The 22161-nt window shown below is 34.8% G+C and overlaps 1 protein-coding gene across 1 annotated transcript in view; it reads left to right on the top strand.

Moving 5' to 3' along the window:
* Positions 1-22161, top strand: part of DNAH5 (dynein axonemal heavy chain 5) — a 121122-nt gene that overhangs the window by 38174 nt on the left and 60787 nt on the right. The window contains exons 22-41 of the mRNA XM_088170925.1: positions 604-740; positions 2056-2257; positions 3142-3377; positions 4342-4560; positions 5329-5391; positions 6280-6518; positions 7321-7561; positions 8013-8212; positions 9009-9162; positions 9803-9966; positions 10608-10764; positions 12148-12360; positions 13135-13359; positions 14536-14708; positions 15781-15959; positions 17567-17754; positions 18368-18562; positions 19207-19341; positions 20059-20166; positions 20832-20985. Coding sequence (XP_088027051.1) covers positions 604-740; positions 2056-2257; positions 3142-3377; positions 4342-4560; positions 5329-5391; positions 6280-6518; positions 7321-7561; positions 8013-8212; positions 9009-9162; positions 9803-9966; positions 10608-10764; positions 12148-12360; positions 13135-13359; positions 14536-14708; positions 15781-15959; positions 17567-17754; positions 18368-18562; positions 19207-19341; positions 20059-20166; positions 20832-20985 — 3582 coding nt within the window. The remainder of the gene's footprint in view (positions 1-603; positions 741-2055; positions 2258-3141; positions 3378-4341; positions 4561-5328; positions 5392-6279; positions 6519-7320; positions 7562-8012; positions 8213-9008; positions 9163-9802; positions 9967-10607; positions 10765-12147; positions 12361-13134; positions 13360-14535; positions 14709-15780; positions 15960-17566; positions 17755-18367; positions 18563-19206; positions 19342-20058; positions 20167-20831; positions 20986-22161) is intronic.

The raw sequence follows: 22161 nt of genomic DNA on the forward strand, positions 1-22161 counted from the left end.
TTTAAGATGCTATATTTGATGGGGTTTTTCTTCTCTTAAATAATTTAAAATTAAACCAAGTTAATTGTTCTACATTTTACCTGAGATACTTAAAAATACATTTGGGTCTTTTTAGGTTAGCTCTTCTTATGCACCTAAAAAGTAGGAAAGTAAAATTTGAACTGGTTAAGAAGTTAAGTTAGTCTTTAAGAATTTGCTAATGTTAAGTTGTATTTCAAATTGTCAATTGTGGGCTATTTCAGAAAATAAGAATGCTTAGTGCTGATATATAAGTAAGCAAATGCTCACTTAAATCACTTAGGTGAAGCATACAGAATAAACCTTGTGGAGGGGGGAGAGAAGAGGAAAGCTTCTGTTTGAAAGATTGGAGTGGAACTCGTTCCAAATTTGACAGAGTACCTAGATGGAGCAATTTTACGAAAATGGAGATGCTTATGAATTTATGTTGGCTCCCTTGACTTCTGGCCACCTTTAAGAACATCTAACTTTAAAATGCATGCTTATTGAAAAAAAATGTCATTCGGTTTTGTGTACAGGAATTTACTTCTCCTATCCAGTTTGTCTGTCCTAAGCCTGCTTTTATATTTGAATCTTCTTTTATAGATAGTGTATCAGATGCAGCATCATTCAGTTCATCTGACCCAGAGCAAAGCCAGAACTACTTCAAGACTGTTTCAGAGAACAAAGAAATTATCAAATTAGCATCTTTACTCAGCAGTGCCATCAATTCCACAAAAGGGGTAAGACAATTGAGATGTTAATTTAATATCACTTTCCGAGGGATATTAATGTATTAAATATCTTTGGGTAATTAGGGCAGGTATTTAATGCTGTGATTAAATGTAATAATAAAAATTTTGGATGGTGGATGGAAAACATGTGGCTGAACATTTACAAATATGCCTTAAAAGTGTAACACGGATTAAGTGTACTCTGTTCTAAGATCTGAGGTTTTGAATATCTGCATAAATTAAAACATCATAAAAAACTCTAAGCATAGCTGTGTTGTTTGTAGCTAATGCAGCCAGCATGATTTCTGCCACGTTATGGAGAGGTTATGAAGGTTTTTAGAAAAAAACTGTCTGTCAGATTGGCTTTTTTAAAATGCTGCATAGGATTTGCTAGTGTAGGTTAGGATGTGTCTTAAAGGATATGCCTTGTTCTTATTCTATGCACTCTTTAATAAACTATTTCTTTAGGGAACTCTGCATCAGTTTCTTCTGGGCTTGGTCCAAACTTTTAAGAGTCTTGCCATGTGAAAATCTTTGACTCAAGGCCTTGTAACTTCAGTGGTACTAAAGCATAACTACCAGGCTGGTGCTGAGTAGTTGATAATGGTGGATAGTTATCATGGTATTTTGATATTTGGTATTTTGTAATACTGTAAACTTTTATAATTTAGCCAGCTTTAAATGCCTGCATGTGCTATATTTATCATAAGTCATGATGTGGATTATCTCTTGTAGCAGTCATCTCTCATTCACTTGTTTAATTAGATGCAGTGATGATTTAACTTTAGCTTTCTCACATTTTTCTGAACTCCTGAGAACCAAAAAAAAAAATTATCTTGCACACTCAATTAATGATATTCAAATCAAAGAGACTTGAATTGAGTGTAGAAATTAATGTTAAAAAAAATTGTTTCATAGCTTTATAATTTCAGAATGAATTTTTCTTGTTATATTGGGCCCTGGAGCTCGGGTTTTAGTTTCTAGCCCAAGAAATGGCAGGGAAGGACAACTGTACTGTATCCTAGTTTTAAACTTTACTTCCCACTGATTCCAGTGATTATATTGACTGAAGATTCACTTAATTGGCAAATGTTTAAACTAATCTGACAAATTGGTTGTGATTAACATAGAGTTTCTGGCACGATGTGTGATCAGTAATGGAACTTGCTGTAGCATAAATTTACCAGCAACCTTTTGTTTAGTGAGGTGATTCAACCTGCTCCACTATGGAGTTTGTAGTGTACTCTAATAGCAGCTGCTAAGAAATTATGTGCAGGCTATATACATGACACTGAGAATCTTTGAACTTGTAAATGTCTTTCAGGAAGTTCTTACAGCTTTGGAGAGTTTTAGTTGTTACCACCATATATGGCAGAGGGACAAGGAGGAAACCACTCATAAATTAATGGTGGGAAACCCATTACTCTCTGAATTTGAATCTGAAATTCTGCATTTCCAAGACCTGGACCTGAAAATCAATTCTGAGCCTGAATATATCTGCGTGGGAGCTATTGCACTGTACACTGGTAGAGTTCAGCTTCTCTCCAGAGACATGTACTTTCTGACTCCAGTAGGAAGATGTGACAGTTTTGGATGGGTGAATTAGATTAAAATGGAAAGGAGAATGGAAAGGTTGCTGTTTTGGCAGTAAATGCATGCAAATGAAACAATAACACAAAAATATCTGTGAGTCTCAGCTGGAGTTTATTAACTCACCTGGATACTTCTGCTCACTTATGGGGTGGATGGTAGATGTTTGCCCATCCTTCTGTCACTGATTCCCAGAGGTACATATTTCACAGGAGTAAGGTGATAAGTTTATATTACTTTTCTCCTTGCCTGGCAGCATGCAGTGAGACAGCTGGACCCCCTTCAATTTAACACTTCCACCGATGCTATGATCAAACTTTGTTTCTTCAGCTTTCGTAATTAGCTTCCTAATTTCCTCCCCACATTATTTTTTTTCAAGATGATTAATTTTTGAAAAGATTTTACACTTAGATGAGAATATTAACCAATTCATTAGCGTTGTATAAAACAGAAGTTTGTATTTGAATTATAAATGAAGAAGATGAAAAGTATGGAGTCCAGCCTCATCTTTCCAGTAGGTATATCCTAAAAATATCTATGATATCTAATATCTATTAATTGTTCAATGTTCTTAGATGATCTTTCCAGTAGAAAAGATGATAAATTCTTAGAAGAATAGGAGGAAAGCAATTGTGAATTGAAAGTAATTTTATGAACCAGTTCAAGGTGCCCATGTGATTTCATCATCTCTGTATGTGAAGGGTCAGACTGAAAAATCAGAACTGGCACTGAAGAGAACACATGTAATAAAAAAGATTAAAAGCTTATCTTAAAAAATATCTGCAATGTATACTATCTATTAATTGTTCAATATTTTTAGCTGATCTGAAGCTAGCACTGAGATCAGAAACCAAAGCCTGGATGACTTTGCTGGGGTGTCATTGCAATAAGAAGTACAGAACACAGATGGAAGAAATTTTGGCTTTTGTAGAGGAAACAGGCAAGAAGTTAAATCGCACCATCACGGACCTGGATGATATCAGAATAGCCATGTCAGCTTTAAAAGAGATCAGAGAACTACAGAGCTCTATTGACTCTCAAATTGGCCCCATTGAGGTAGCTAGTGGGAATGTTGCATGTATGGGTACTGTTTTAAGAGAGCAGTTATTTTCTGGGTTAAAGCTTAACAGTGAACTTTGAAAATGTATAATTTAATATGTGTTGAATGCTGAGTGACAGGCCTGTTATGTTCCTGTAAACCTTTTTCTGTGAAATTCTGATTTGGGCAAATGTAAACTTGCTGAGGTGAGAGGTGGTTTAGTGAACAGTGCAGAAACTGAGTGATGTAGGTAAGAGGAAGATGACAATACATGTATTTAATGCAAGAAATATTTCCATACTTTATAGAAGAAGTCTGTATATGAAAAGAAATGAGATTCCTAATTATTTCTTTTTTTAGCTAAGCCTAAAGAGGAGTAAAAAGCTAATATTAAGCAGACTATATGAGATTGATTGCTTTTATCAGCTATACATGTTCATGATTCCTGATTGCCCATAATTTCCTTATAAACTAATTCTGGTAGAAGGAGCCTCAAGTCCCTAGGCACAAGAAGTGAAGCTTCAGGTTTTTGAAAGGGAAGTTGGCATAATTTCCACATAGTCTTGTAGGAGGCAGATAGTTACATTTCCATTTTTGCAATTTGGCTACAATTTGATCAAACTAGAAAGCATGAATGGAAATAATTCCACTTTATACAAAAATTTTCAAATGGAATGGTTTATGCCACAGGTTCATTGCTACCCCACTCTGTGTTAATTTACAGAAAGTGAATTTCGTGAAATTCACTGAGAGTTTTCAGTATGCGGACTGTTATATGTTGGTGGTGCAAGCGGAAATCAATGCTCTGAGAAACAAACAAACAAAAAAATCAGACATTTCTTCCAGTTTTATATTGGTTTGCCAGCTTTTAATAATGGCTATGCAAGAAGAACAGAATTTCTTAAAATGATAGCATACATATATGTTTACAAAGTTAACTGAAGTTACAATTTTCTGTATCTTGATCCAAATTTCTGGCAGGAATCCTATGCTATGTTGAACAAATATCATCTACTTGTTGCCAAGGAAGAGACAGAGAAGGTGGACACGTTGCACTACACTTGGGAAAAGCTGCTAATCCGTGCAAATGAAGTGCAGAATGAGCTCGTTGCTTTGCAGCCAAACTTCAGAGGAGATCTTATTACTGCTGTGAAGACTTTTAGTGAAGACTGTGCACAGTTCTATTTGGATTATGATCAGGCAAGTTTTTCTATTTTGTTGTATTAAAAAAAATTAAGCAGCAGTGGGAATATGGAAAGGTTTTTGGATTTGACTAATTAATGGGTTGGGCCTCTACTGTTAAATAGGTTTATTCTTGTTAAGATGGTGTTTGAATTTCAGTGCAGGGCTGGGCTGGTTAATGTTTTGTATATGACTAAAGTAAGTAATACTGGTAATTAGTTCTTAAAAATTAAGGATTGAGATATTTAAGGTTTTTGAAAATCATCTAGCTACCATGAGCAAATGTGAAGACTAGGATTAATGATAAATTATGTTAGAAAGAAAAGTTTTCTGATGCTGGGTATATGTACAAGTGACTTAAGCTCTCACATTCCTTTTCATTAGAATATAAATGAATGAAGCTGAACTAATCTTGTATCATCTTTTAAGTAATGCTGACTTTTACTCAAAAGTCAGCTCAAAAAAAATGAGCTATGATTTCCTAGATTTTACAGTGTAATGAAAAATTTCTGCATTAAAAATGCAATTAGTTGCCTCCTTTGAATTTTTAAAAATACTTTTAAAAAAGTGTTTGTTCTAGTAGGTTGACTGTCATCTCTTGGTTCAGTTGTTATCTGATCTGGATGAAGGAACTGGAGGCTGCAAAAGTGTTTGAGGTTAGCATTTAGAAAATGCTGATTAGAAACGAGTTGTGGTTATTCTCACCCTCTAAATTAATGTATTTTTTGTTGGTTTGGTCTTGTTTGTTTTTCATTTGTTTTGTTTCGTTTGTTTGTTTCCTTCTAGAATGGGCCAATGGTGGTTGGTTTAACACCTCAGGAAGCCAGTGACAGGCTTACTATATTCCAGGTACTGTTAATTCTAAGACACAACTTAATACTTACTACAAAGGTTCTGAGAAGGAATCTCAGTAGTTGAATGAATTTTCATTAATGGATAGGGTTACTGATTTGGCAAAGTCTGATTTGTCTTAGTGAAAACTAAGTTGGAATTTTTCTATGCATTTGCAAGGAATATTGTTTAAATCTAAAATTTTTAGGAGTTAACAGAAAGGCTGCATAGATAATGAGTAATGATTGCTAGATACAATATCCTGATGAGAGCTTTCCCACAAGTTTAGTGTATTTGGCTATAGGCTATTCTTGAGTTCATTATTGTGTTTGTTTTTTTGGTTGTAATCTGTCTTTGTATCATTATTAATATCTATTCCTGCAATAACAACTTCCAATGCTTTTCCTTTTCCCATACTGCTATTCATTTGACTTCCTACTATGTTCCCTAAGTTATATTGCAATTGACAATTTAATTGTGTTTTTCTTTGCTACTTTAATGGTAGTAATTCTTTCTTCAGCAGTCAAAAAAGGATTTGCACAGCATACTTGGAGAGGTAGAATTTGCTGTATCTACCTTTTTTTGCTTTGTGTGTCATGCTTCATCTCTTTCAAGTACAATCTTAGCATTTATTGTTCTGTCACTGTGCCATATGAACTAAATGGCTTTCCTGTCAACTTCTAAAAATGTGCCTCCAAGCTAGCTAAAAGTTACTTTTCTTAAGAAAATTGTTGACAAAACTGTTGACAGTGTAAGCTGTTACTATCTCTCTATATCTTTCTATTGTTTCCTAGATCTTAGTCTAATTCAGCTTTAATCATAATTTTGGCTCTTAAATATTTAGTTCTTTTTATTAACTTTTAAATTTATTTATTTTATTTAACTTTTTTTCTTTTTCTTTCTTAGAATCGATGTGATAATCTCTTTCGGAAATATATTACTTGTACAGGAGGAGAAGATCTTTTTGGTTTGCCAGTTACTCAGTGTCCTCAGCTGCTTGGAATAAAGAAGCAACTGAATCTGTTGCAGAAACTCTATAATCTATATAACAGTGTCATTGACACAATCAGTGGCTACTCTGATATTCTTTGGTCGGAATTAGATATTGAAAAAATTAACAGTGAACTTATGGAGTTTCAGAACAGGTGAGAAACTACTGCTGTGTTAAAGCTGCCTAAAGTACTTCTTGTATATGATTATAATTGGTTAGCACCAGTAATCATATATGAGCGTGTGTTTATTTATTGAGGCATGAAAAATGTGAATTTAAATTGAAAAATATATCCATCACCAATGTCATAAAATAAAAAAAGTTTAGATTCTAAATGTTGAGCACTATTGTTCCTTAGACAGATTCTTGGCTATATATTTTTAAGAAGCTTGGAATATATGTTAAAATTGTTACTTATTTTGTCCATGAAGGAAAATTCAAAGTTTTTTGCTGTAGTATTGTTGTTCATGAGAGACAGATTTATGCTAGGTGTCAAGGCAAGTTAGTGAATTGCAGAATAGTTTTTCTACAAAATGGATTATACTGCATGCATAGAAGCTGAACTTTTCATCAAACCAGGAATAAAAAAAATTAAAACATTAAACCCTGAGGAACAGGGTTTTTGTCGAGCTCAGAGCAGTGCATACCATCAGTCTCACCAAAAGATGAAATCAAGATGTAGAACATTTCAACTGGTTTTGAAGATTACTTGCACAGAGCTATTAAAATTATGAAGCTACGCTCCCAAAGGGGAGGCTGTAGGTGCCTACCCAGCTATCAGTCATTGAAATAAACTGGAAACAGATTTTCCCACATGGAGAAGCATATGCACAAGCTCCAAATTATAGGTAATCTGCATTTGGAAGGTGCATCTTCTGCTGTCAAAACCGTATAGAGTGGTTTTAAAGAAAGAATATTTGAAACTTTTTGAAAAAGCTTGTTTTGTCTCACTGTAGGTGCCATAAGCTGCCTCGTGCTGTAAAGGAATGGCAGCCTTTTCTTGACCTGACGAGGACCATAGAGGACTTCAGTGAATGCTGCCCATTGCTTGAGCACATGTCAAGTAAAGCAATGATGCCTCGGCACTGGAAGCAGATTATGGATCTCACTGAACACAGATTTGATGTGGAGTGTGAAACATTCAAACTGAGGAATATAATGGAAGTTCCACTACTAAGATATAAAGAGGAAATAGAGGTATTGTGAAGGAAGAAATAGGGATACATGAAACCAACAATCCACTTGTATAGTATATGAGTAACAGGAGCAAGAAGGAAATCAAAACATTTCTGTAGAAAGAACAGAGAAATGGACTATCATTAAAGGTTTTTGTATAAAATAATGACACAAATATATTGTGGTATCAAATTCTTTTTTTAAAAAATAATTCCATTTGGCACAGGAGCTAATTTGTACCTTGCTTTGTGACATTAAACATATGAAAAGTAAGCACTCTCTTATTATTTTATTCCCCCCAGAGTTGATTGAATTGTGATGTGGTATGGTGCTTGTATATCTGTAGACCTTTCCACTAAATAGTTGCTCATGAGTCTAATGTTACCTAGTGTTAAAGGAAATAAGAGCTAGATTCATGTAACAGGGACTTGAAGGATTAATAGCTTGTTTTGACATCCTGTTTATTTAAAAGGATATCTGCATAAGTGCTGTGAAGGAGAGAGACATTGAGCAGAAGTTAAAACAAGTGATAGCTGAATGGGATGACAAGATATTTGTCTTTGCAAACTTTAAAACTCGTGGGGAACTTCTTTTAAGAGGTGACAGCGTGTCAGAAACAATTGCTACCCTGGAGGACAGCTTGATGATTCTTGGTTCTCTCATGAGTAACAGGTAACAGGAAAGGGAGGGAGGTAATCTGGGGAGAGATAAAAATATTAGCAAAAAGGCTTTGTTTTAGTGAACAAATCTATCATAGAAAAGAAGGTAAATAAACATCTAGATAAAATCTGAGGGCTTGCTTGTCCTTGAACTGTTCATGGGGTGGTTCTTATTGTATCTAGTGTATCCCCCCAATAAGTTCTTTTGAAAACATGTAGATGCAGCTTGGATTTCCTGACTAAACTGCTGAAAAGTTTTCATTGAAGAAAAAAAGTGGGGGCATAATAGAGAACACTGCCGGGCAATGTCAGGCCTACTTACAGGCACTTGTACTCTGCCCCTGATAGGTGATTTCCTAATGCCAAAGGTGATGAAAATCCCAGTTAAAGTGAGCTCCAGTTTGTCTGGTTTCATATACCAAAGGACAGGTGAAATAAGGAACACAGAACCTGATCATCAGGCAGGTGCTCAAAAAGCAGGAGTTTAGGAGAGTTCAGGAACTATGTGAATTTACAGCTTTCAAAATGTTGAGTAGACCCTTTACCTCAGAGTGAAATTGCTCCCATCCCACTTCTGTTGGATCAGAGCTGTGCTGTGTACGCCTTGTGTACACAGCAACAAGTTGGAGCTGATTGGATTTAGAGCTGCCAACTAGCTGAATTAAGTTTTTATACTTTCACTTGAAAAATTTTAAGCATAAAAACTAGTCTTCATCCTGTGACTTATATGCTGCTTTTCAAGAGTCTTCTTTTCTTCTTGAAATAAAGAAATGCCTCTTTTTTCTTTGTTTTTTCTTTTTCTGTTGTAGATTCAATACTCCATTCAAGACACAGATTCAGAAATGGGTGCATTATCTTTCCAACACAATGGATATAATTGAGAACTGGCTGACTGTGCAGAATTTGTGGATTTATTTAGAAGCTGTGTTTATTGGTGGTGATATAGCAAGGCAGCTTCCAAAGGTTTCTAGATTTGCCTTTTTTCAGTTTGCTTATCAATATTTTAGGAATAAAACTTAACTGTGATGTCATAATTGATGCAGTAATATAAACTAAATTACTTTTAGTATTTAACAAAACTGGTTTTGCTAGGAAATTAGGTAAGCAGTGCCAATGGAAGGCATGGTGTGAGAAATAATAATAAAATTGTGTGATCTTTTTGATCTTTTGATTTCTAGATTGTAAAGCTGCTAACTAATATGTATTTAAATATTGTGCCTAGTAGTGCCTACCACTAGCATAATAGTACCTAGGAATCCTTAAACTTTCCTGCATGATATTTCAAATTAAAAATGAACTAGTTTTAGGAAAAAATCTTCAGATTTGAAGCTTCAATTCAAGTATAAGGAGTTTTCTGTCTTTTTCTCTAAAAATGCAAGAGAAAGTACATATCAGGCTTGACAGCCAAGTATAAAATAAGCTATATTGTGTAAGCAGAAAGAATTGTGTCTAAGCTGAAAAATTTCTAGAAGACATGTGATTACTAGTGAGAAGATTGCTGCTAAGATTACTGAGTGCTGGTTCTGGAAGCAGGAGCCTTTTCCTTTTTCTCTCTTCCTTCCTTCATTTCTTCCTTTCCAGAGTCACTGTTTTGTTTCAACAGGAAGCAAAGCGTTTCTCTAACATTGATAAATCCTGGGTGAGGATCATGACCCGAGCTCATGAGACACCCAATGTCATTCAGTGCTGTGTTGGAGACGAAATAATGGGACAGTTATTGCCACATTTACTGGAACAGCTTGAAATCTGTCAGAAATCTCTCACAGGGTAAGATTATTACGAGACCACATTCGTGGCCAGATGGTTGTGCATTGTGTAACTAGGGAAAGAGCAAGTGCTCAAGTACTGTCCCAGGAAATTTGGAAAGATCATGTTCTTACTCTAGTATGAATTCAGTCAAACTGAGCAAACAAGTTAGCAGGATAATATAACCATGTCCAAAAAAATTTCTATCAACTAAGAAATAGATAAATATTTGATTTGTGGCTAAGGTGTCACTCACTGTCTGTCTCTGTTGAAACCAAAGCTGGTTTCAGTCTAGTTTAAATCCAGAAGGAAGTCTAGATTTGTGTGTCCTATTCACACTTTTCACACATGTGGGAGACATTTAGCTTGAGAGATGTAAATAGCAAGTAAAAGAGAATATAAAAATATTTTATTTCATTTTTATGGTCTTTAGATTATAACAGATAATAAGAGTTTTCCGTGAAATGATTTCTGATACTAAGAGAGTAGCTTTAAAGCAGATGCTTAAAGTGAATGTATGAGGGATAAAAATTGTCATTGGTACAGCTAAAAATTGTAAAATAAATTGTGAGAAATACCACTTCTTAAAGAGGAAAGGATGTCCTAAATCTCTTACCATCTCCTCCTTCCCGGCTTCTCTACCAATTTTTTTAAAAATGCAGGTATCTGGAGAAAAAACGCCTGCTATTTCCACGATTCTTCTTTGTGTCAGATCCTGCTCTCTTAGAAATTCTTGGCCAGGCATCCAACTCTCACAATATACAGGCACATCTGCTGAATGTGTTTGACAACATTAAAACCGTCAGATTCCATGAAAGGGTATGTACTACCCACACCTCTGTGTTACATTCCTTCACCTTAAAAATGTGTGATACTTGCTAGATTACAGAGCTACTTGGTTGCATAAGGCATTCTACTGTTTACTCACAACTATTTGATGCTGAGTAGCTTTCTTCATTTAAGATTTTTTTCATATCCTCATTTATGTCGTAGTAAAACTTCATGTGGAATAGCAAAATAAAAATTTGCACCAGTGCTTAAATTTCAGAAAAACCCACCCATGTACGGAACTTTTTTCTGTGGCTTCCTCTCAAATAAGCTTTTAAGTCTTTATGAGCTTATTTGTATTTTTGCATTGTCTATATTTGTATTTTTACATTCATTTTTTGATTGCAAGAAAAAGGGTATCTACTGTCTCTCCTGCTTCTGAGTTGTCCTTACTATGCCTTCAGACACGGTGTTTGAAGAACACTTTTCTTATCCCTTTTACAAAAAGAGATAGCAACATTTTTTGCTTATGTATGCATTTTCCTAGAAATTAATTACCTCCCCATGCTTTTGAAATTCCTTTGTTTGTCCATGTTTGTTGCTGCTGAGCTAGAGAAAGCAATGATAGCAACACGGACCTTCTTGGGGAAAGAAGGTATTTTATTGAGGATGCAATTCATATTTATATGGTGTTCTGCTGAACTCAGACAAGACAGTAGCTCCTTGGATAGTTGGAGAAATGCCTCTGGGACAGCACTTCAGAATGGGTCCCATGGTCACCACCAGCTGTTAATCTTTGTTATTAATTCCATTCTATTTTGACAAAACTATCATCCTCGGAAAAACTCCCTACTGGAGCTGGACATGTTCTCAGCTTGGGAAAGGATCTCAGGGAACCAGGACAGGCTTCAGCCTGGGAATGATTTTCCTGGCTGGAATTTTCCTAGACCTCTAACAGTGTGTACACATGTTCCTTAACTTTTCTGTTTCCATTATTTTTTATTCCAAGGCTGTAAATTTTGTTAGGCTGTTATCCCACCAGTAATGGGGGAAGGTTTCCTTTATTAAGCGGATGTTATCACAGAATCACAGAATAGGTAAGGTTGGAAGGGACCACAGTGGGTCGTCTGGTCCAACATCCCTGCTCAAGAAGGGTCATCCTAGAGCACATGGCACAGGATAGCCATTGAAACTTTAGTGAGATTCAGGAATTGTCAATATATTAGGGTTTGTCTCCTTGTTCATGACAGTGTTTTGTTTAAAGCCTTTCTACATAGCAAAGTAATGATTTAATAGTCTTTAAATTTCATTGAACAAGTTGATATAATTTATTAGTTACTTAAATCAGTGTAATGGAGTGATTGCAGGAAAATACAAATTATTTTAAAGATAAATAATGTATCTATAAGCACAATATATTTTTGCTTTCATTAGATATATGATCGTATATTGTCAATTAGTTCACGAGAGGGTGAGACTGTAGAGCTGACTAGACCTGTAATGGCTGAAGGTAATGTGGAAGTTTGGCTCAGCTCTTTGTTGAAGGAATCCCAGCTATCACTGCATCAAGTTATTCGCCAGGCAGCTATGGACATCCAAGAAACGAGTTTCCAGATTACTGAATTTCTTTCTGCTTATCCGGCCCAGGTAATATCATTGTTAAATGAATGAAGAATTATTCACAGATATGTTCCAGATCTTTTTCTTGTTTTTCATTCAAAGTTGCAGCCAGTGTTAAATACAAAAATTGCATTTAATTTTATTTGAATCATCTCAGTCTTCTAAGTTTCAACTTCACATAGCAGAAACCAAAAGAAGTTAACTTGCCCTAAGCATCTTGTTTAAAAACTATACTGAATGTAATAAATTAATATAATGAAGTTAATGCGATTTCTTTATAAGCTTAATAATTGACTACTGGAGGAAAAGTAGTAAAATTGTTTTTTCATATATTCAGGATAATGCTATGTATTGCTAAAAGTTTGAAACTGATGGTAATGTTGAAGGAAAATTATTTTTTTAGTAGAAGCTTCATTTGTGATCAGGAATGTTGTTGAAGATGGAATAAAGACTCTGTTTACTACTAGAAAAATATTTCAAATTGAAGCACTAATAACTGTTTAGTTACTATGTATAAAATGTACATTTGTTATGTAAAGTATATTTATATATACTGTGAATTATATTCAGCAGTTGTACAAGCAATGCACTATAGGAAGTATCTACAAGACAAGTACAGGCTTAATTACGCATTTATGAATGCATTTAGGACTCACAAAATAGGACCTCTGTATGAATGCATGGAAAGTAATTTTATACATAGAGCAGGAGAACCCTTCCTTTAGTTTTTCTGTGTCTGTAAATGTACATTTTAGGTGAAAGAGAAAAAATTATGAAGCATATACTTCTGTGTTTCCTAAGGTTGGGTTGTTGGGGATCCAAATGATTTGGACAAGAGACTCAGAAGAAGCTCTGACTCTTGCCAAGCAGGATAAAAAAGTTATGCGTAAGACAAACCAGTTTTTCCTGGATCTTCTGAACATGTTGATAGATATGACAACGAAAGACCTTAGTCCATTTGAGCGAGTTAAATATGAGACATTAATCACTATTCATGTGCATCAGAGGGACATTTTTGATGGTCTTGTAAGTATTAAAAAATTAACAATAAATTATGAGGGGTTTTCCACATACAACAATGTCAAATAAGAATATTTCAGAAATAATTGAGTAGGTTTTCCTCTCCCCAAGCAGTAGCCGAATTTTGTAATGTTTCATGTTGGTACACTAAATTTAATAGTGCCCCTGTTGCATGATCAGTTAGGGACCTCTTTTGTCCTCATACATTTTGTTGCAAATAATTGTCCTTTTTCTGGACTGCATTATGAATTTCTACAAGTAAATAAAATGAATGTAGAGTTATAGTACAGGAAAAAGTTTGAAGTTGATTGAAGCTGATATCCTCTCTGTTCTAGTTTCAGTAGCATACCTAATTATTACTTAGCTATTTTTTTATTCACTTTACACCTTCTCATGCTGACACAGGATGCTAAAATAAGGAAAATAAAAGCATTTAGCTTAATCAAACTTAAAGCTAGCATACCTTTTAACCTATAGGAAGTCCTGGACCTCATTCTGAAATTGAGCAGCCCAAGAAAAGAATTATTGAATTTTGTGCATTATTGATAGGCAGGCATTTATCTTTTCATTGTAGAATCATTTATTTCTAGTTATAATCATTTTATGTAGAGTGTAATTTTTAGATATAAACGGAATTTTTTTTTTTTAAATCCTGTTTTAATATTCAGTACAGAAACTGTGGCTTTTTATCAGTTCTGTTGAATTCCTTAGATATGGATATTCCTTAGCACCACGACACTGCCATGAATATCTTTTTTCACATTATGCCTATGGTTTCATACAATACTCGTAGCAGTTTATAAAATCAAATATCACATTATGTACTTCTGACTCATGTAAAACTAAAGTGTAAAGAGGACTAAAAGGAATGGCATTTTAAGGTTAAACTGAAATGACTCTTGTTTGAGGCTTATGGACTGTATTTGTATTTAGATTTTGACATACTCATCTAAAGCCTGAAGTTCCTTTGCCTAAGTATGTGATTGAGCAATAATACATTAGCAGTTTTTGCAGTAAAAATCCAAATAGATTCTCCACTATTCTTTTGTTACTAGCTGTCTTTTTTGCTTTTCACTATGTTTGCAGTGCTTCCTTTGAATCTACTACTTAGATGACATAATATAAATGTGAAAGTAAATGTTAACCATGAATGTCACAGCCTTGTCTTCCCTCTCTTCTTAGTGCTGCATGCATATCAAGAGCCCTACGGACTTTGAGTGGCTGAAACAATGTCGATTTTATTTTTATGAAGACTCTGATAAAATGGTGATTAAGATCACTGATGTGAGCTTCACATACCAGAATGAATTCTTGGGCTGTACTGACAGGCTTGTCATAACACCTCTTACAGACAGGTGAGAAAAACTAATTTTATTTCTTTATTCTTTGCTGCCAAACCTCAGCTTTTACAACAGCAATTTTGTCATTCCTGTTGGATGCAACATTGATTTCTGCAGAGTTTATCCTTCACAGTCTTGTCAAAATCAGTAATTTCATGTGGAATGCTTCAGTATTTTTGTTTCTGTACCCTATAATGTGAATAGTTTCTAAGTTATTTTCTGCCACATACTGACTTGCATTAGTCCCCACATGCATATGATATATGTGACTCTCATTCTTGTGTATGTGAAGCCAACATATCTGAAGATCTGATATATCAACAGATAAAAATATAGAGGTGCGGGACAAAAGTAGGTGTTTACAGACAAGCTAATGAAAAGAGCTAAGGAAGAACAGAGAGGAAAAAAATAATTCAGCTGCAGTACTTTGAAGATCTTTGATCTAAAAGGATGTTGAAAGAATTGCAATCCTATTAACAGAGAGATTTACCTGTCTAACTCAAATAGCACAATGAATGCTTTATAACATATAATTGGCAAAACAAGGGATTGTGGATTGTTTGTTTGTTTTATTTTTAACTGTTCCATACAAAAAATTCTAGAGCTAGTCTTGATATATAATTATTAGCTGGTGTTCTGCTGCACTATGCATAAATATTTAATTTATGAAAACGGGATGGACTGTGTGGTCAGATTTTAAAGATGGATGAGAAAGAAAAGGTTAGATGTCTTTCATTATTGTACTTCACAGTATAATGTATTTCAAAACTACTCCAGATAAAGTAACTCACTATCCAGACTAAGATTAGGCAGCATCTCTGTATCTGCTTTCTTCCCTTCTTGTGATCTTTCAGGTTGCTGATAATTGAGGATTATCTGTTCTTTCACTTTATGTATGATGAAATGAACCTCAATATTCCCTACATCAGAGACTGAGTGAAGGGGTTTTGTCCTTACTGCTCTAATTGTAATTAGTGGAATATCATTTCAGCACTTCCCTATTCTCCTTAAATCAGACTCTGTGTAAATTCCTCTGGCACTCTACAGAAATCCGTCTCCTGCAGCCTGATTCATTGTTGTCTTTTAGATGTTACATCACTTTGGCTCAAGCTTTGGGCATGAACATGGGTGGAGCACCCGTGGGACCTGCAGGAACTGGAAAAACTGAAACCGTGAAAGATATGGGACGGTGCCTTGGAAAATACGTAGTGGTCTTCAACTGTTCAGACCAGATGGATTTCCGAGGACTTGGGAGGATCTTCAAAGGTAAGATGTGGACCAAAGCTAAGCTGTTGGCCAAACAGTCAATTTTTTTCTGGTGTGCACAAAGCACAGTATAAGTAACTGGGCAGAAAAAGTGATTGCTTCACTGTACTCAGCTTTGGAGTGGCCTCATCTCAAGTAGTCTTTGCAGTTTTGGAGTCAACAATACAATGGCATATAAATATACTGGAATGTATCCAAATGACAGCAAAAAAAGATGGTGAAAGAACTAAAGGACATGACTTAAGGGGAACAGCTGAATATACCATCTTTGTTTTGCTTTGAGAAAGAGAGGCTAAGGGGTATTCTCATTGCTGTTTATAACTTCCCCATGACGGGGAGTGGTGATGGATGTGCTGATCTCTCTGGTGTCTGATAATAGGACATGGGGGAATGGCTTGAAGCTGCAAGTGAAATTCAAGGTAGGTAGTCACTGAGAGTGTGGTTAAGCACTGGAACAAACTCATCAAATCACTGGGGACTCGAGACTGTTAGTGTCCAAATAGTGCTTAGAAAACTATCTTATATATATCTAATATAACTTTTAGATATACCTTTGTGGAGTCAGAAGTTCTACTTGATAATTGTCATGAGTGCTTTATAAGTCAGTTCTTTATATTTTGAGATTATATGATTTTATGAAATGCATGAAAGTTTCAAATAATAAGAGGACATCTCTATTAAACAAGGTTGACACATAACCAGCGATGGTTTTAGCCTTTTAATAAATGCAAGTAATTAATAGCTTGTTGTGGGTATAAAGTACAGTTGCAACACTGTCTTCAGAATATAGAAATGTCTGAAAACACGACACAATTTATGGAAGGATAGATAAAGTCACTTAAAATTACTTACAGTCACAAGAAGATCTGCCACTATGAAGAGAAAATGCTATGAAATTTATTGCTGAACTGGTGGGACATGCTGAATTTTGACTTCAGTATTTTGTCTCAATCAAATATTGAAGATTCTATCAGTAGAAGGAAATGAATGGATAGTGCTATACATGTTAAAAACAATTGGCAGAGCTCACTAAAGTTAGGTGCCAATGACATTGTTTTAGGCATCTGCAATTGATACCTGTCAGTCATAGTAGATGTCAAATTAGAGATCAAATGGAGGTTCTTGAATACTGTATTGTTGCAAGTAACTATAGCTATGATTTTGTTTTGTTTTCCTCAAGAAATCCAAGAGAAAATGCAGTTCTGGCGTAGACTCACCTCTATCTCCTTTACCAGTGAACCCAACTGTATTGTTCATTTTAATATGTGCAACAAGCTATTGGCAACCTGTCACATTTTCATAGAATTACTGCAGAAATATTTCTTGGGGGGTAAAGAGGAACAGAAAAACATTCAAGATACAAAAAAGGAGAAGAAATAAAAAACATAGTATCCTAGAAAGTTTTAAGGACTTTAGGAAGTTATATATTCTAACTTGAAAAGGAATTGTTTCTTTCCCAACCCTAAAAAACAAAACAAAACAAACAAACAAAAAACCAAAAAAAATTCCCCCTTGAGGTAGATTAACCTAATTTTTGGCTTGTGAATTCCACCAAAAATGTGTTAAAAATATAATGGTCATATGCTTAGTTGCTTTTCTCTTTGAAGGTCTTGCTCAGTCTGGCTCCTGGGGTTGCTTTGATGAATTCAATCGCATTGATTTACCAGTACTATCAGTAGCTGCACAGCAAATAGCAATTGTGTTGACATGTAAGAAAATACGTAAGAAAAGGTTTATTTTTACTGATGGAGACAATGTAGAAATGAACCCAGAATTTGGCATCTTTCTTACTATGGTAAGTATTCAGTAAGTTTCTAATATACCAGTGATGATTGTACAATAAATGAGTCTAATTCTATTAAGTGCACTTGCTAACTCTTATGTCATTCAGTTGTTAGAGCTAACTCACTAATAGTCTGAGAACATTGAGCATTGCTGCAAAGACAGTTTACAGGGTCTTGTTTCAATAACATCAAGCACGTGCAACTAAAAAATGCAGGCAGCACCATAAATACAAGTTAGCTCCATTTCAGATTTCTTCTACGTGCCAAATTCTGGCTTCCAAAGTACGCTTGTTTGATGCAATTACAGAAATACTGCCATAGAGCTATAGGTAGAAGTAGCCAGCAAAAATAGGACCTATAAGACAAACTCAGGTTTGAAATGCTTAGGCGGAATATTTTTCATATCTCAGGGATATCAAAGAGGCAAAAATTCTTCAGAGATATGGTGATACGATAGATAGAGATATGGTGATTGCCATGGGGATAAGTCTGCATGGCAATTCATTTTGACATGTAACTTAAAGCCAACAAATTATTTTTACCTGCCAACATGGCATACTCCTTTGCTGATTCTTCTGGTTGTGCAAGGTGTACTCAAATTCAATACCTGTTTTTACTCTTCAGAATCCAGGATATGCTGGACGGCAAGAACTTCCTGAAAACTTGAAGATCAATTTCCGTTCAGTGGCTATGATGGTTCCTGATCGTCAGATCATAATCCGTGTTAAATTGGCTAGTTGTGGTTTCATTGATAATGTTGTGTTGGCAAGAAAATTCTTTACACTGTACAAGCTGTGTGAAGAACAACTGTCAAAGCAGGTGATTATATTCATATGATTCAACCTGATTGTTTTAGGGGAAAACTATCTATGAAGTCACAAAATATTAATGTGAGGAATAAGAAAATGTTCATGTTCACTAAGTAAGCTAAGAGACACTTGCAGTTTAGTAGTGCAGCCCTCTGCTGTCCTGGAAGATTAACTCCTGCTGCCAGTTGTCACTGCAAGGATTTCATTTAGAACACTGCTTATCATTAAGATTTAGCTTTAATGAATGGTGATGGCTGAGACAAATAAAGGCTTTATTATAGCCTTTGTTGGTCTTACAGAGTGGGTTGAGATGCATTAGGTTTGTGCTTCTTGTGCTTGTACAGCTGTTTCTCAGTTTCCAAGGGCTACAGAGAATTCAAAATAATGCTGATAAAGGATTTCTCAATATCTGCCTTGATTCAATGACTTTATGATTACATTTTTTTTCTGTCACACCTTAGATTTTACTAGGTGGTAGCAGATTTGGAAAGTGATGTTGCCCATAATCGTACAGTCAAAGAATAGTTGATGGATGTTTGGAGGCATTTGAAACATATGTACCACTTCTCCTACATATCCATCTATGTCTTAAATACTAAATAAGAACTATTTCATCCCTACTAACTTAGGGACGAACTTTCACATATCTTCTAGGTGCATTATGATTTTGGCTTGCGGAATATATTGTCTGTGCTGCGCACGCTGGGAGCAGCAAAAAGAGCAAATCCCACAGATACTGAATCTACCATTGTCATGCGTGTTCTGAGAGATATGAACCTGTCTAAACTAGTAAGTTCTGAGGGCCTGATAAATAATTTAAACTGCACTTTGGAGCTACATGACCACTAGAAGATTGTATGTGACCTTTACACTGAAGCTAGCTTGGCAATGTTTCATTCTCTGAGTGGAACATTTTGGCAGGGATAGAGAAAAATTTCTTGTAGTATCCTGTGTGGGGCTGAGGAGGGAGTAATCTGTCTCTTGCTTGGCTTTCTACGTGGGTTTAATCTTCAATTGTTCAGAATTTTTTTTACATGTTTTCCCTGCTACCTTTAGTGTAAGTAACAAAATCGATGTCTTTGCAGTAACTTCTTTAGAAACTTTGTGCTTAAGTATTTAGTCACTCTTTTGAAATAATATTTTATTCATAGTCATGAGTACCATTTCACCTGTCTAATAGATAACCCTCTTCGGTTGCTGTGTTACATCTTTTTCTTTTACACCAAATGAAATAGACAATTTTCTAAATGTAATTGCTAAAATCTACTATAAGAAATTCAGTCTGCATGATAGTCGTTTATTTTGACTAATAGAAGCATCACATGATCTCTTTCTCCTGTGACCTTCTAATGTTTAACACCTAGAGCATTATTATAGATGGTTCCTTATGTTCTCAAGCATTTCTTTAGGTCTTCAGGACTTAGGCATTGTTCTTTTTAAACTTGATAAAATACATATAATAGGTTTTAATCTGTGTTGATTTTTGTTTTCCCTGATTTTCACTAGATTGATGAAGATGAACCCTTATTTCTGAGTTTAATTGAAGATCTGTTTCCAGATATACAGCTTGATAAAGCAGGCTATCCTGAACTTGAAGCAGCCATTGACAAACAGGTGATGTTTCTCGTGATCTGTGGTGCTCTGACATAAGTGTCATGAGGTGACATCTAAGAAAATTCTTGTTGTGGAGTCTATCCAGCTGGTGATATTATATATAACTATTTCGAGGAAATGTAAGCTTTTCCATAAATCTTTACCACTGTCATATTATTATTAAGCTTATTCAGGAGGTCACTGAATTGGGATTATAGTGTTCTGTGATTTTATTGAGTCACGGTTACTGGGGTCCAATTTAAAAAATACGTGTATGTGAGCTTGTCTAATGCGAGCCAGGATTTAATATTTGTCTAAAGTCTTAACAATTGGAATATGAACTTGAGAAAATATTTACCTACAATGACATTTCTTCTATTTAATTTCCCATTAGATGTTTGTAACATTTCAGTAGGGCCAACTTAAGAATATAATATATATATATAGTAGATGTATTATAGATGTATCCAGTAGATAGATTATAATGTACATAGAGGCTGGTTTACCTTATTTTTCTAAATACATATTTGAATACCAAATATATCTTCTTTTTCCTACAGCTTTTTTAAAAAATATACACAAAGCCTTTCCAAAGAGTGTAGTAATTTGCTGATGATATATCTATCTATCTCTAAAGATGTGCTCTAAAATAATAGTAATTTGTTTTTTTTGTCACTGTCTCTTAGGTGGAGGAATCTGGCCTTGTTTGTCATCTTCCTTGGAAACTGAAAGTAATCCAGCTTTTTGAAACCCAGAGAGTAAGGCATGGATTGATGACACTTGGACCTAGTGGTGCAGGAAAAACTACCTGCATCCACACCTTAATGAAAGCAATGACAGGTATGTTAGTAATTATATTATAAACTGTTACTGAACAGTTTACACTGTAAACTTAAAACCCCATTCTTTCTTCTCAGAAAACCTCAGTTGCTTCACTGTGAGAATATATTTCTGGAAGAATTAGCTTGTGTGTTGAGATACTAATTATTCTAGTAGTATCTTCTAAAAGCTTAAAAATGTCTGTCATTCAAAGGCAGATGCTTCATGTCCTTTTTTCCATATTATCATACTTTTATCAGAAGTTCTTATTCCAGATAGATTAAGAAAGAAGAATACAGTCTAGGTAGGCAGCTCAGACAAATGATTAAAACATCTCCTGGGTTTTGCTGAGGTAACGCTGAAACCTTTTGCTAATCTTAAGTATTTAAGTGTTTTTGAACACAGTGCACAAGACAGGGTCTTTGCAATAGAAAATAACTGTTTTATAATAATAAATTCCTTATATAGTCAGTGCAAAGTCTTTAAGTGTATTAATTTTGTGTCCTGGCTGGGGGCTTGAAGACTGTGTGTGGTTTTTTGTCATCTGTATTTCTAAACAAATATATTAGTTGAAGAATGTCTGATCTTATTAAAATAAAAGGTCATAGCCTGGGGAGAAAAACATCTCTTTTGAGATAAGGTTGTGTTACTTATAAGTTGCTTATATGATTTTCCAGAAGTGAATAATTTCTGTAAAAAATATTTCAGCAAGTCTCTTATACATGCAGTACTGTGCTATGTTTAAGAAACACTGTAAGCTCTATGTTGCAGTGGAAATGACTGTTCCATTATGGAAAAAAAAGCAGAAAGAACAAAGTTGCATTGCACTTTGTTTTCCTATCTTTTTTTCCAGCAATGAGATGTGAACTACTAAAAAGATAAAACCACCTCACCATTTTTAGAAAACTGATCTTCTCACACACCCTCATGAAATGCTAAACTACATGATCTGTCAGGCTTCTGTCTTCTATGTTAGTGAAATCTGATTCTAATGAAGATATTTTTAAAATAAGTAATTTTTTCAGCTCTTTCTTTCAACATCTTACTACTGGCTCCTGGTTAAGTTTTAATCTTGGGTTTCTAAAAAATGTCTGGCATAGTAGTTTTTAGGCTGTTGCTAATGACATAAAAATAAAGGTTATATGATTACGGTATGGCTAGGTAGAATTTATCTGTCTAAGAGAATTCACAGGAATA

Source organism: Sturnus vulgaris, chromosome 1 (assembly GCF_052056855.1).
Source record: "Sturnus vulgaris isolate bStuVul1 chromosome 1, bStuVul1.hap1, whole genome shotgun sequence".
Classification (NCBI taxonomy): domain Eukaryota; kingdom Metazoa; phylum Chordata; class Aves; order Passeriformes; family Sturnidae; genus Sturnus; species Sturnus vulgaris.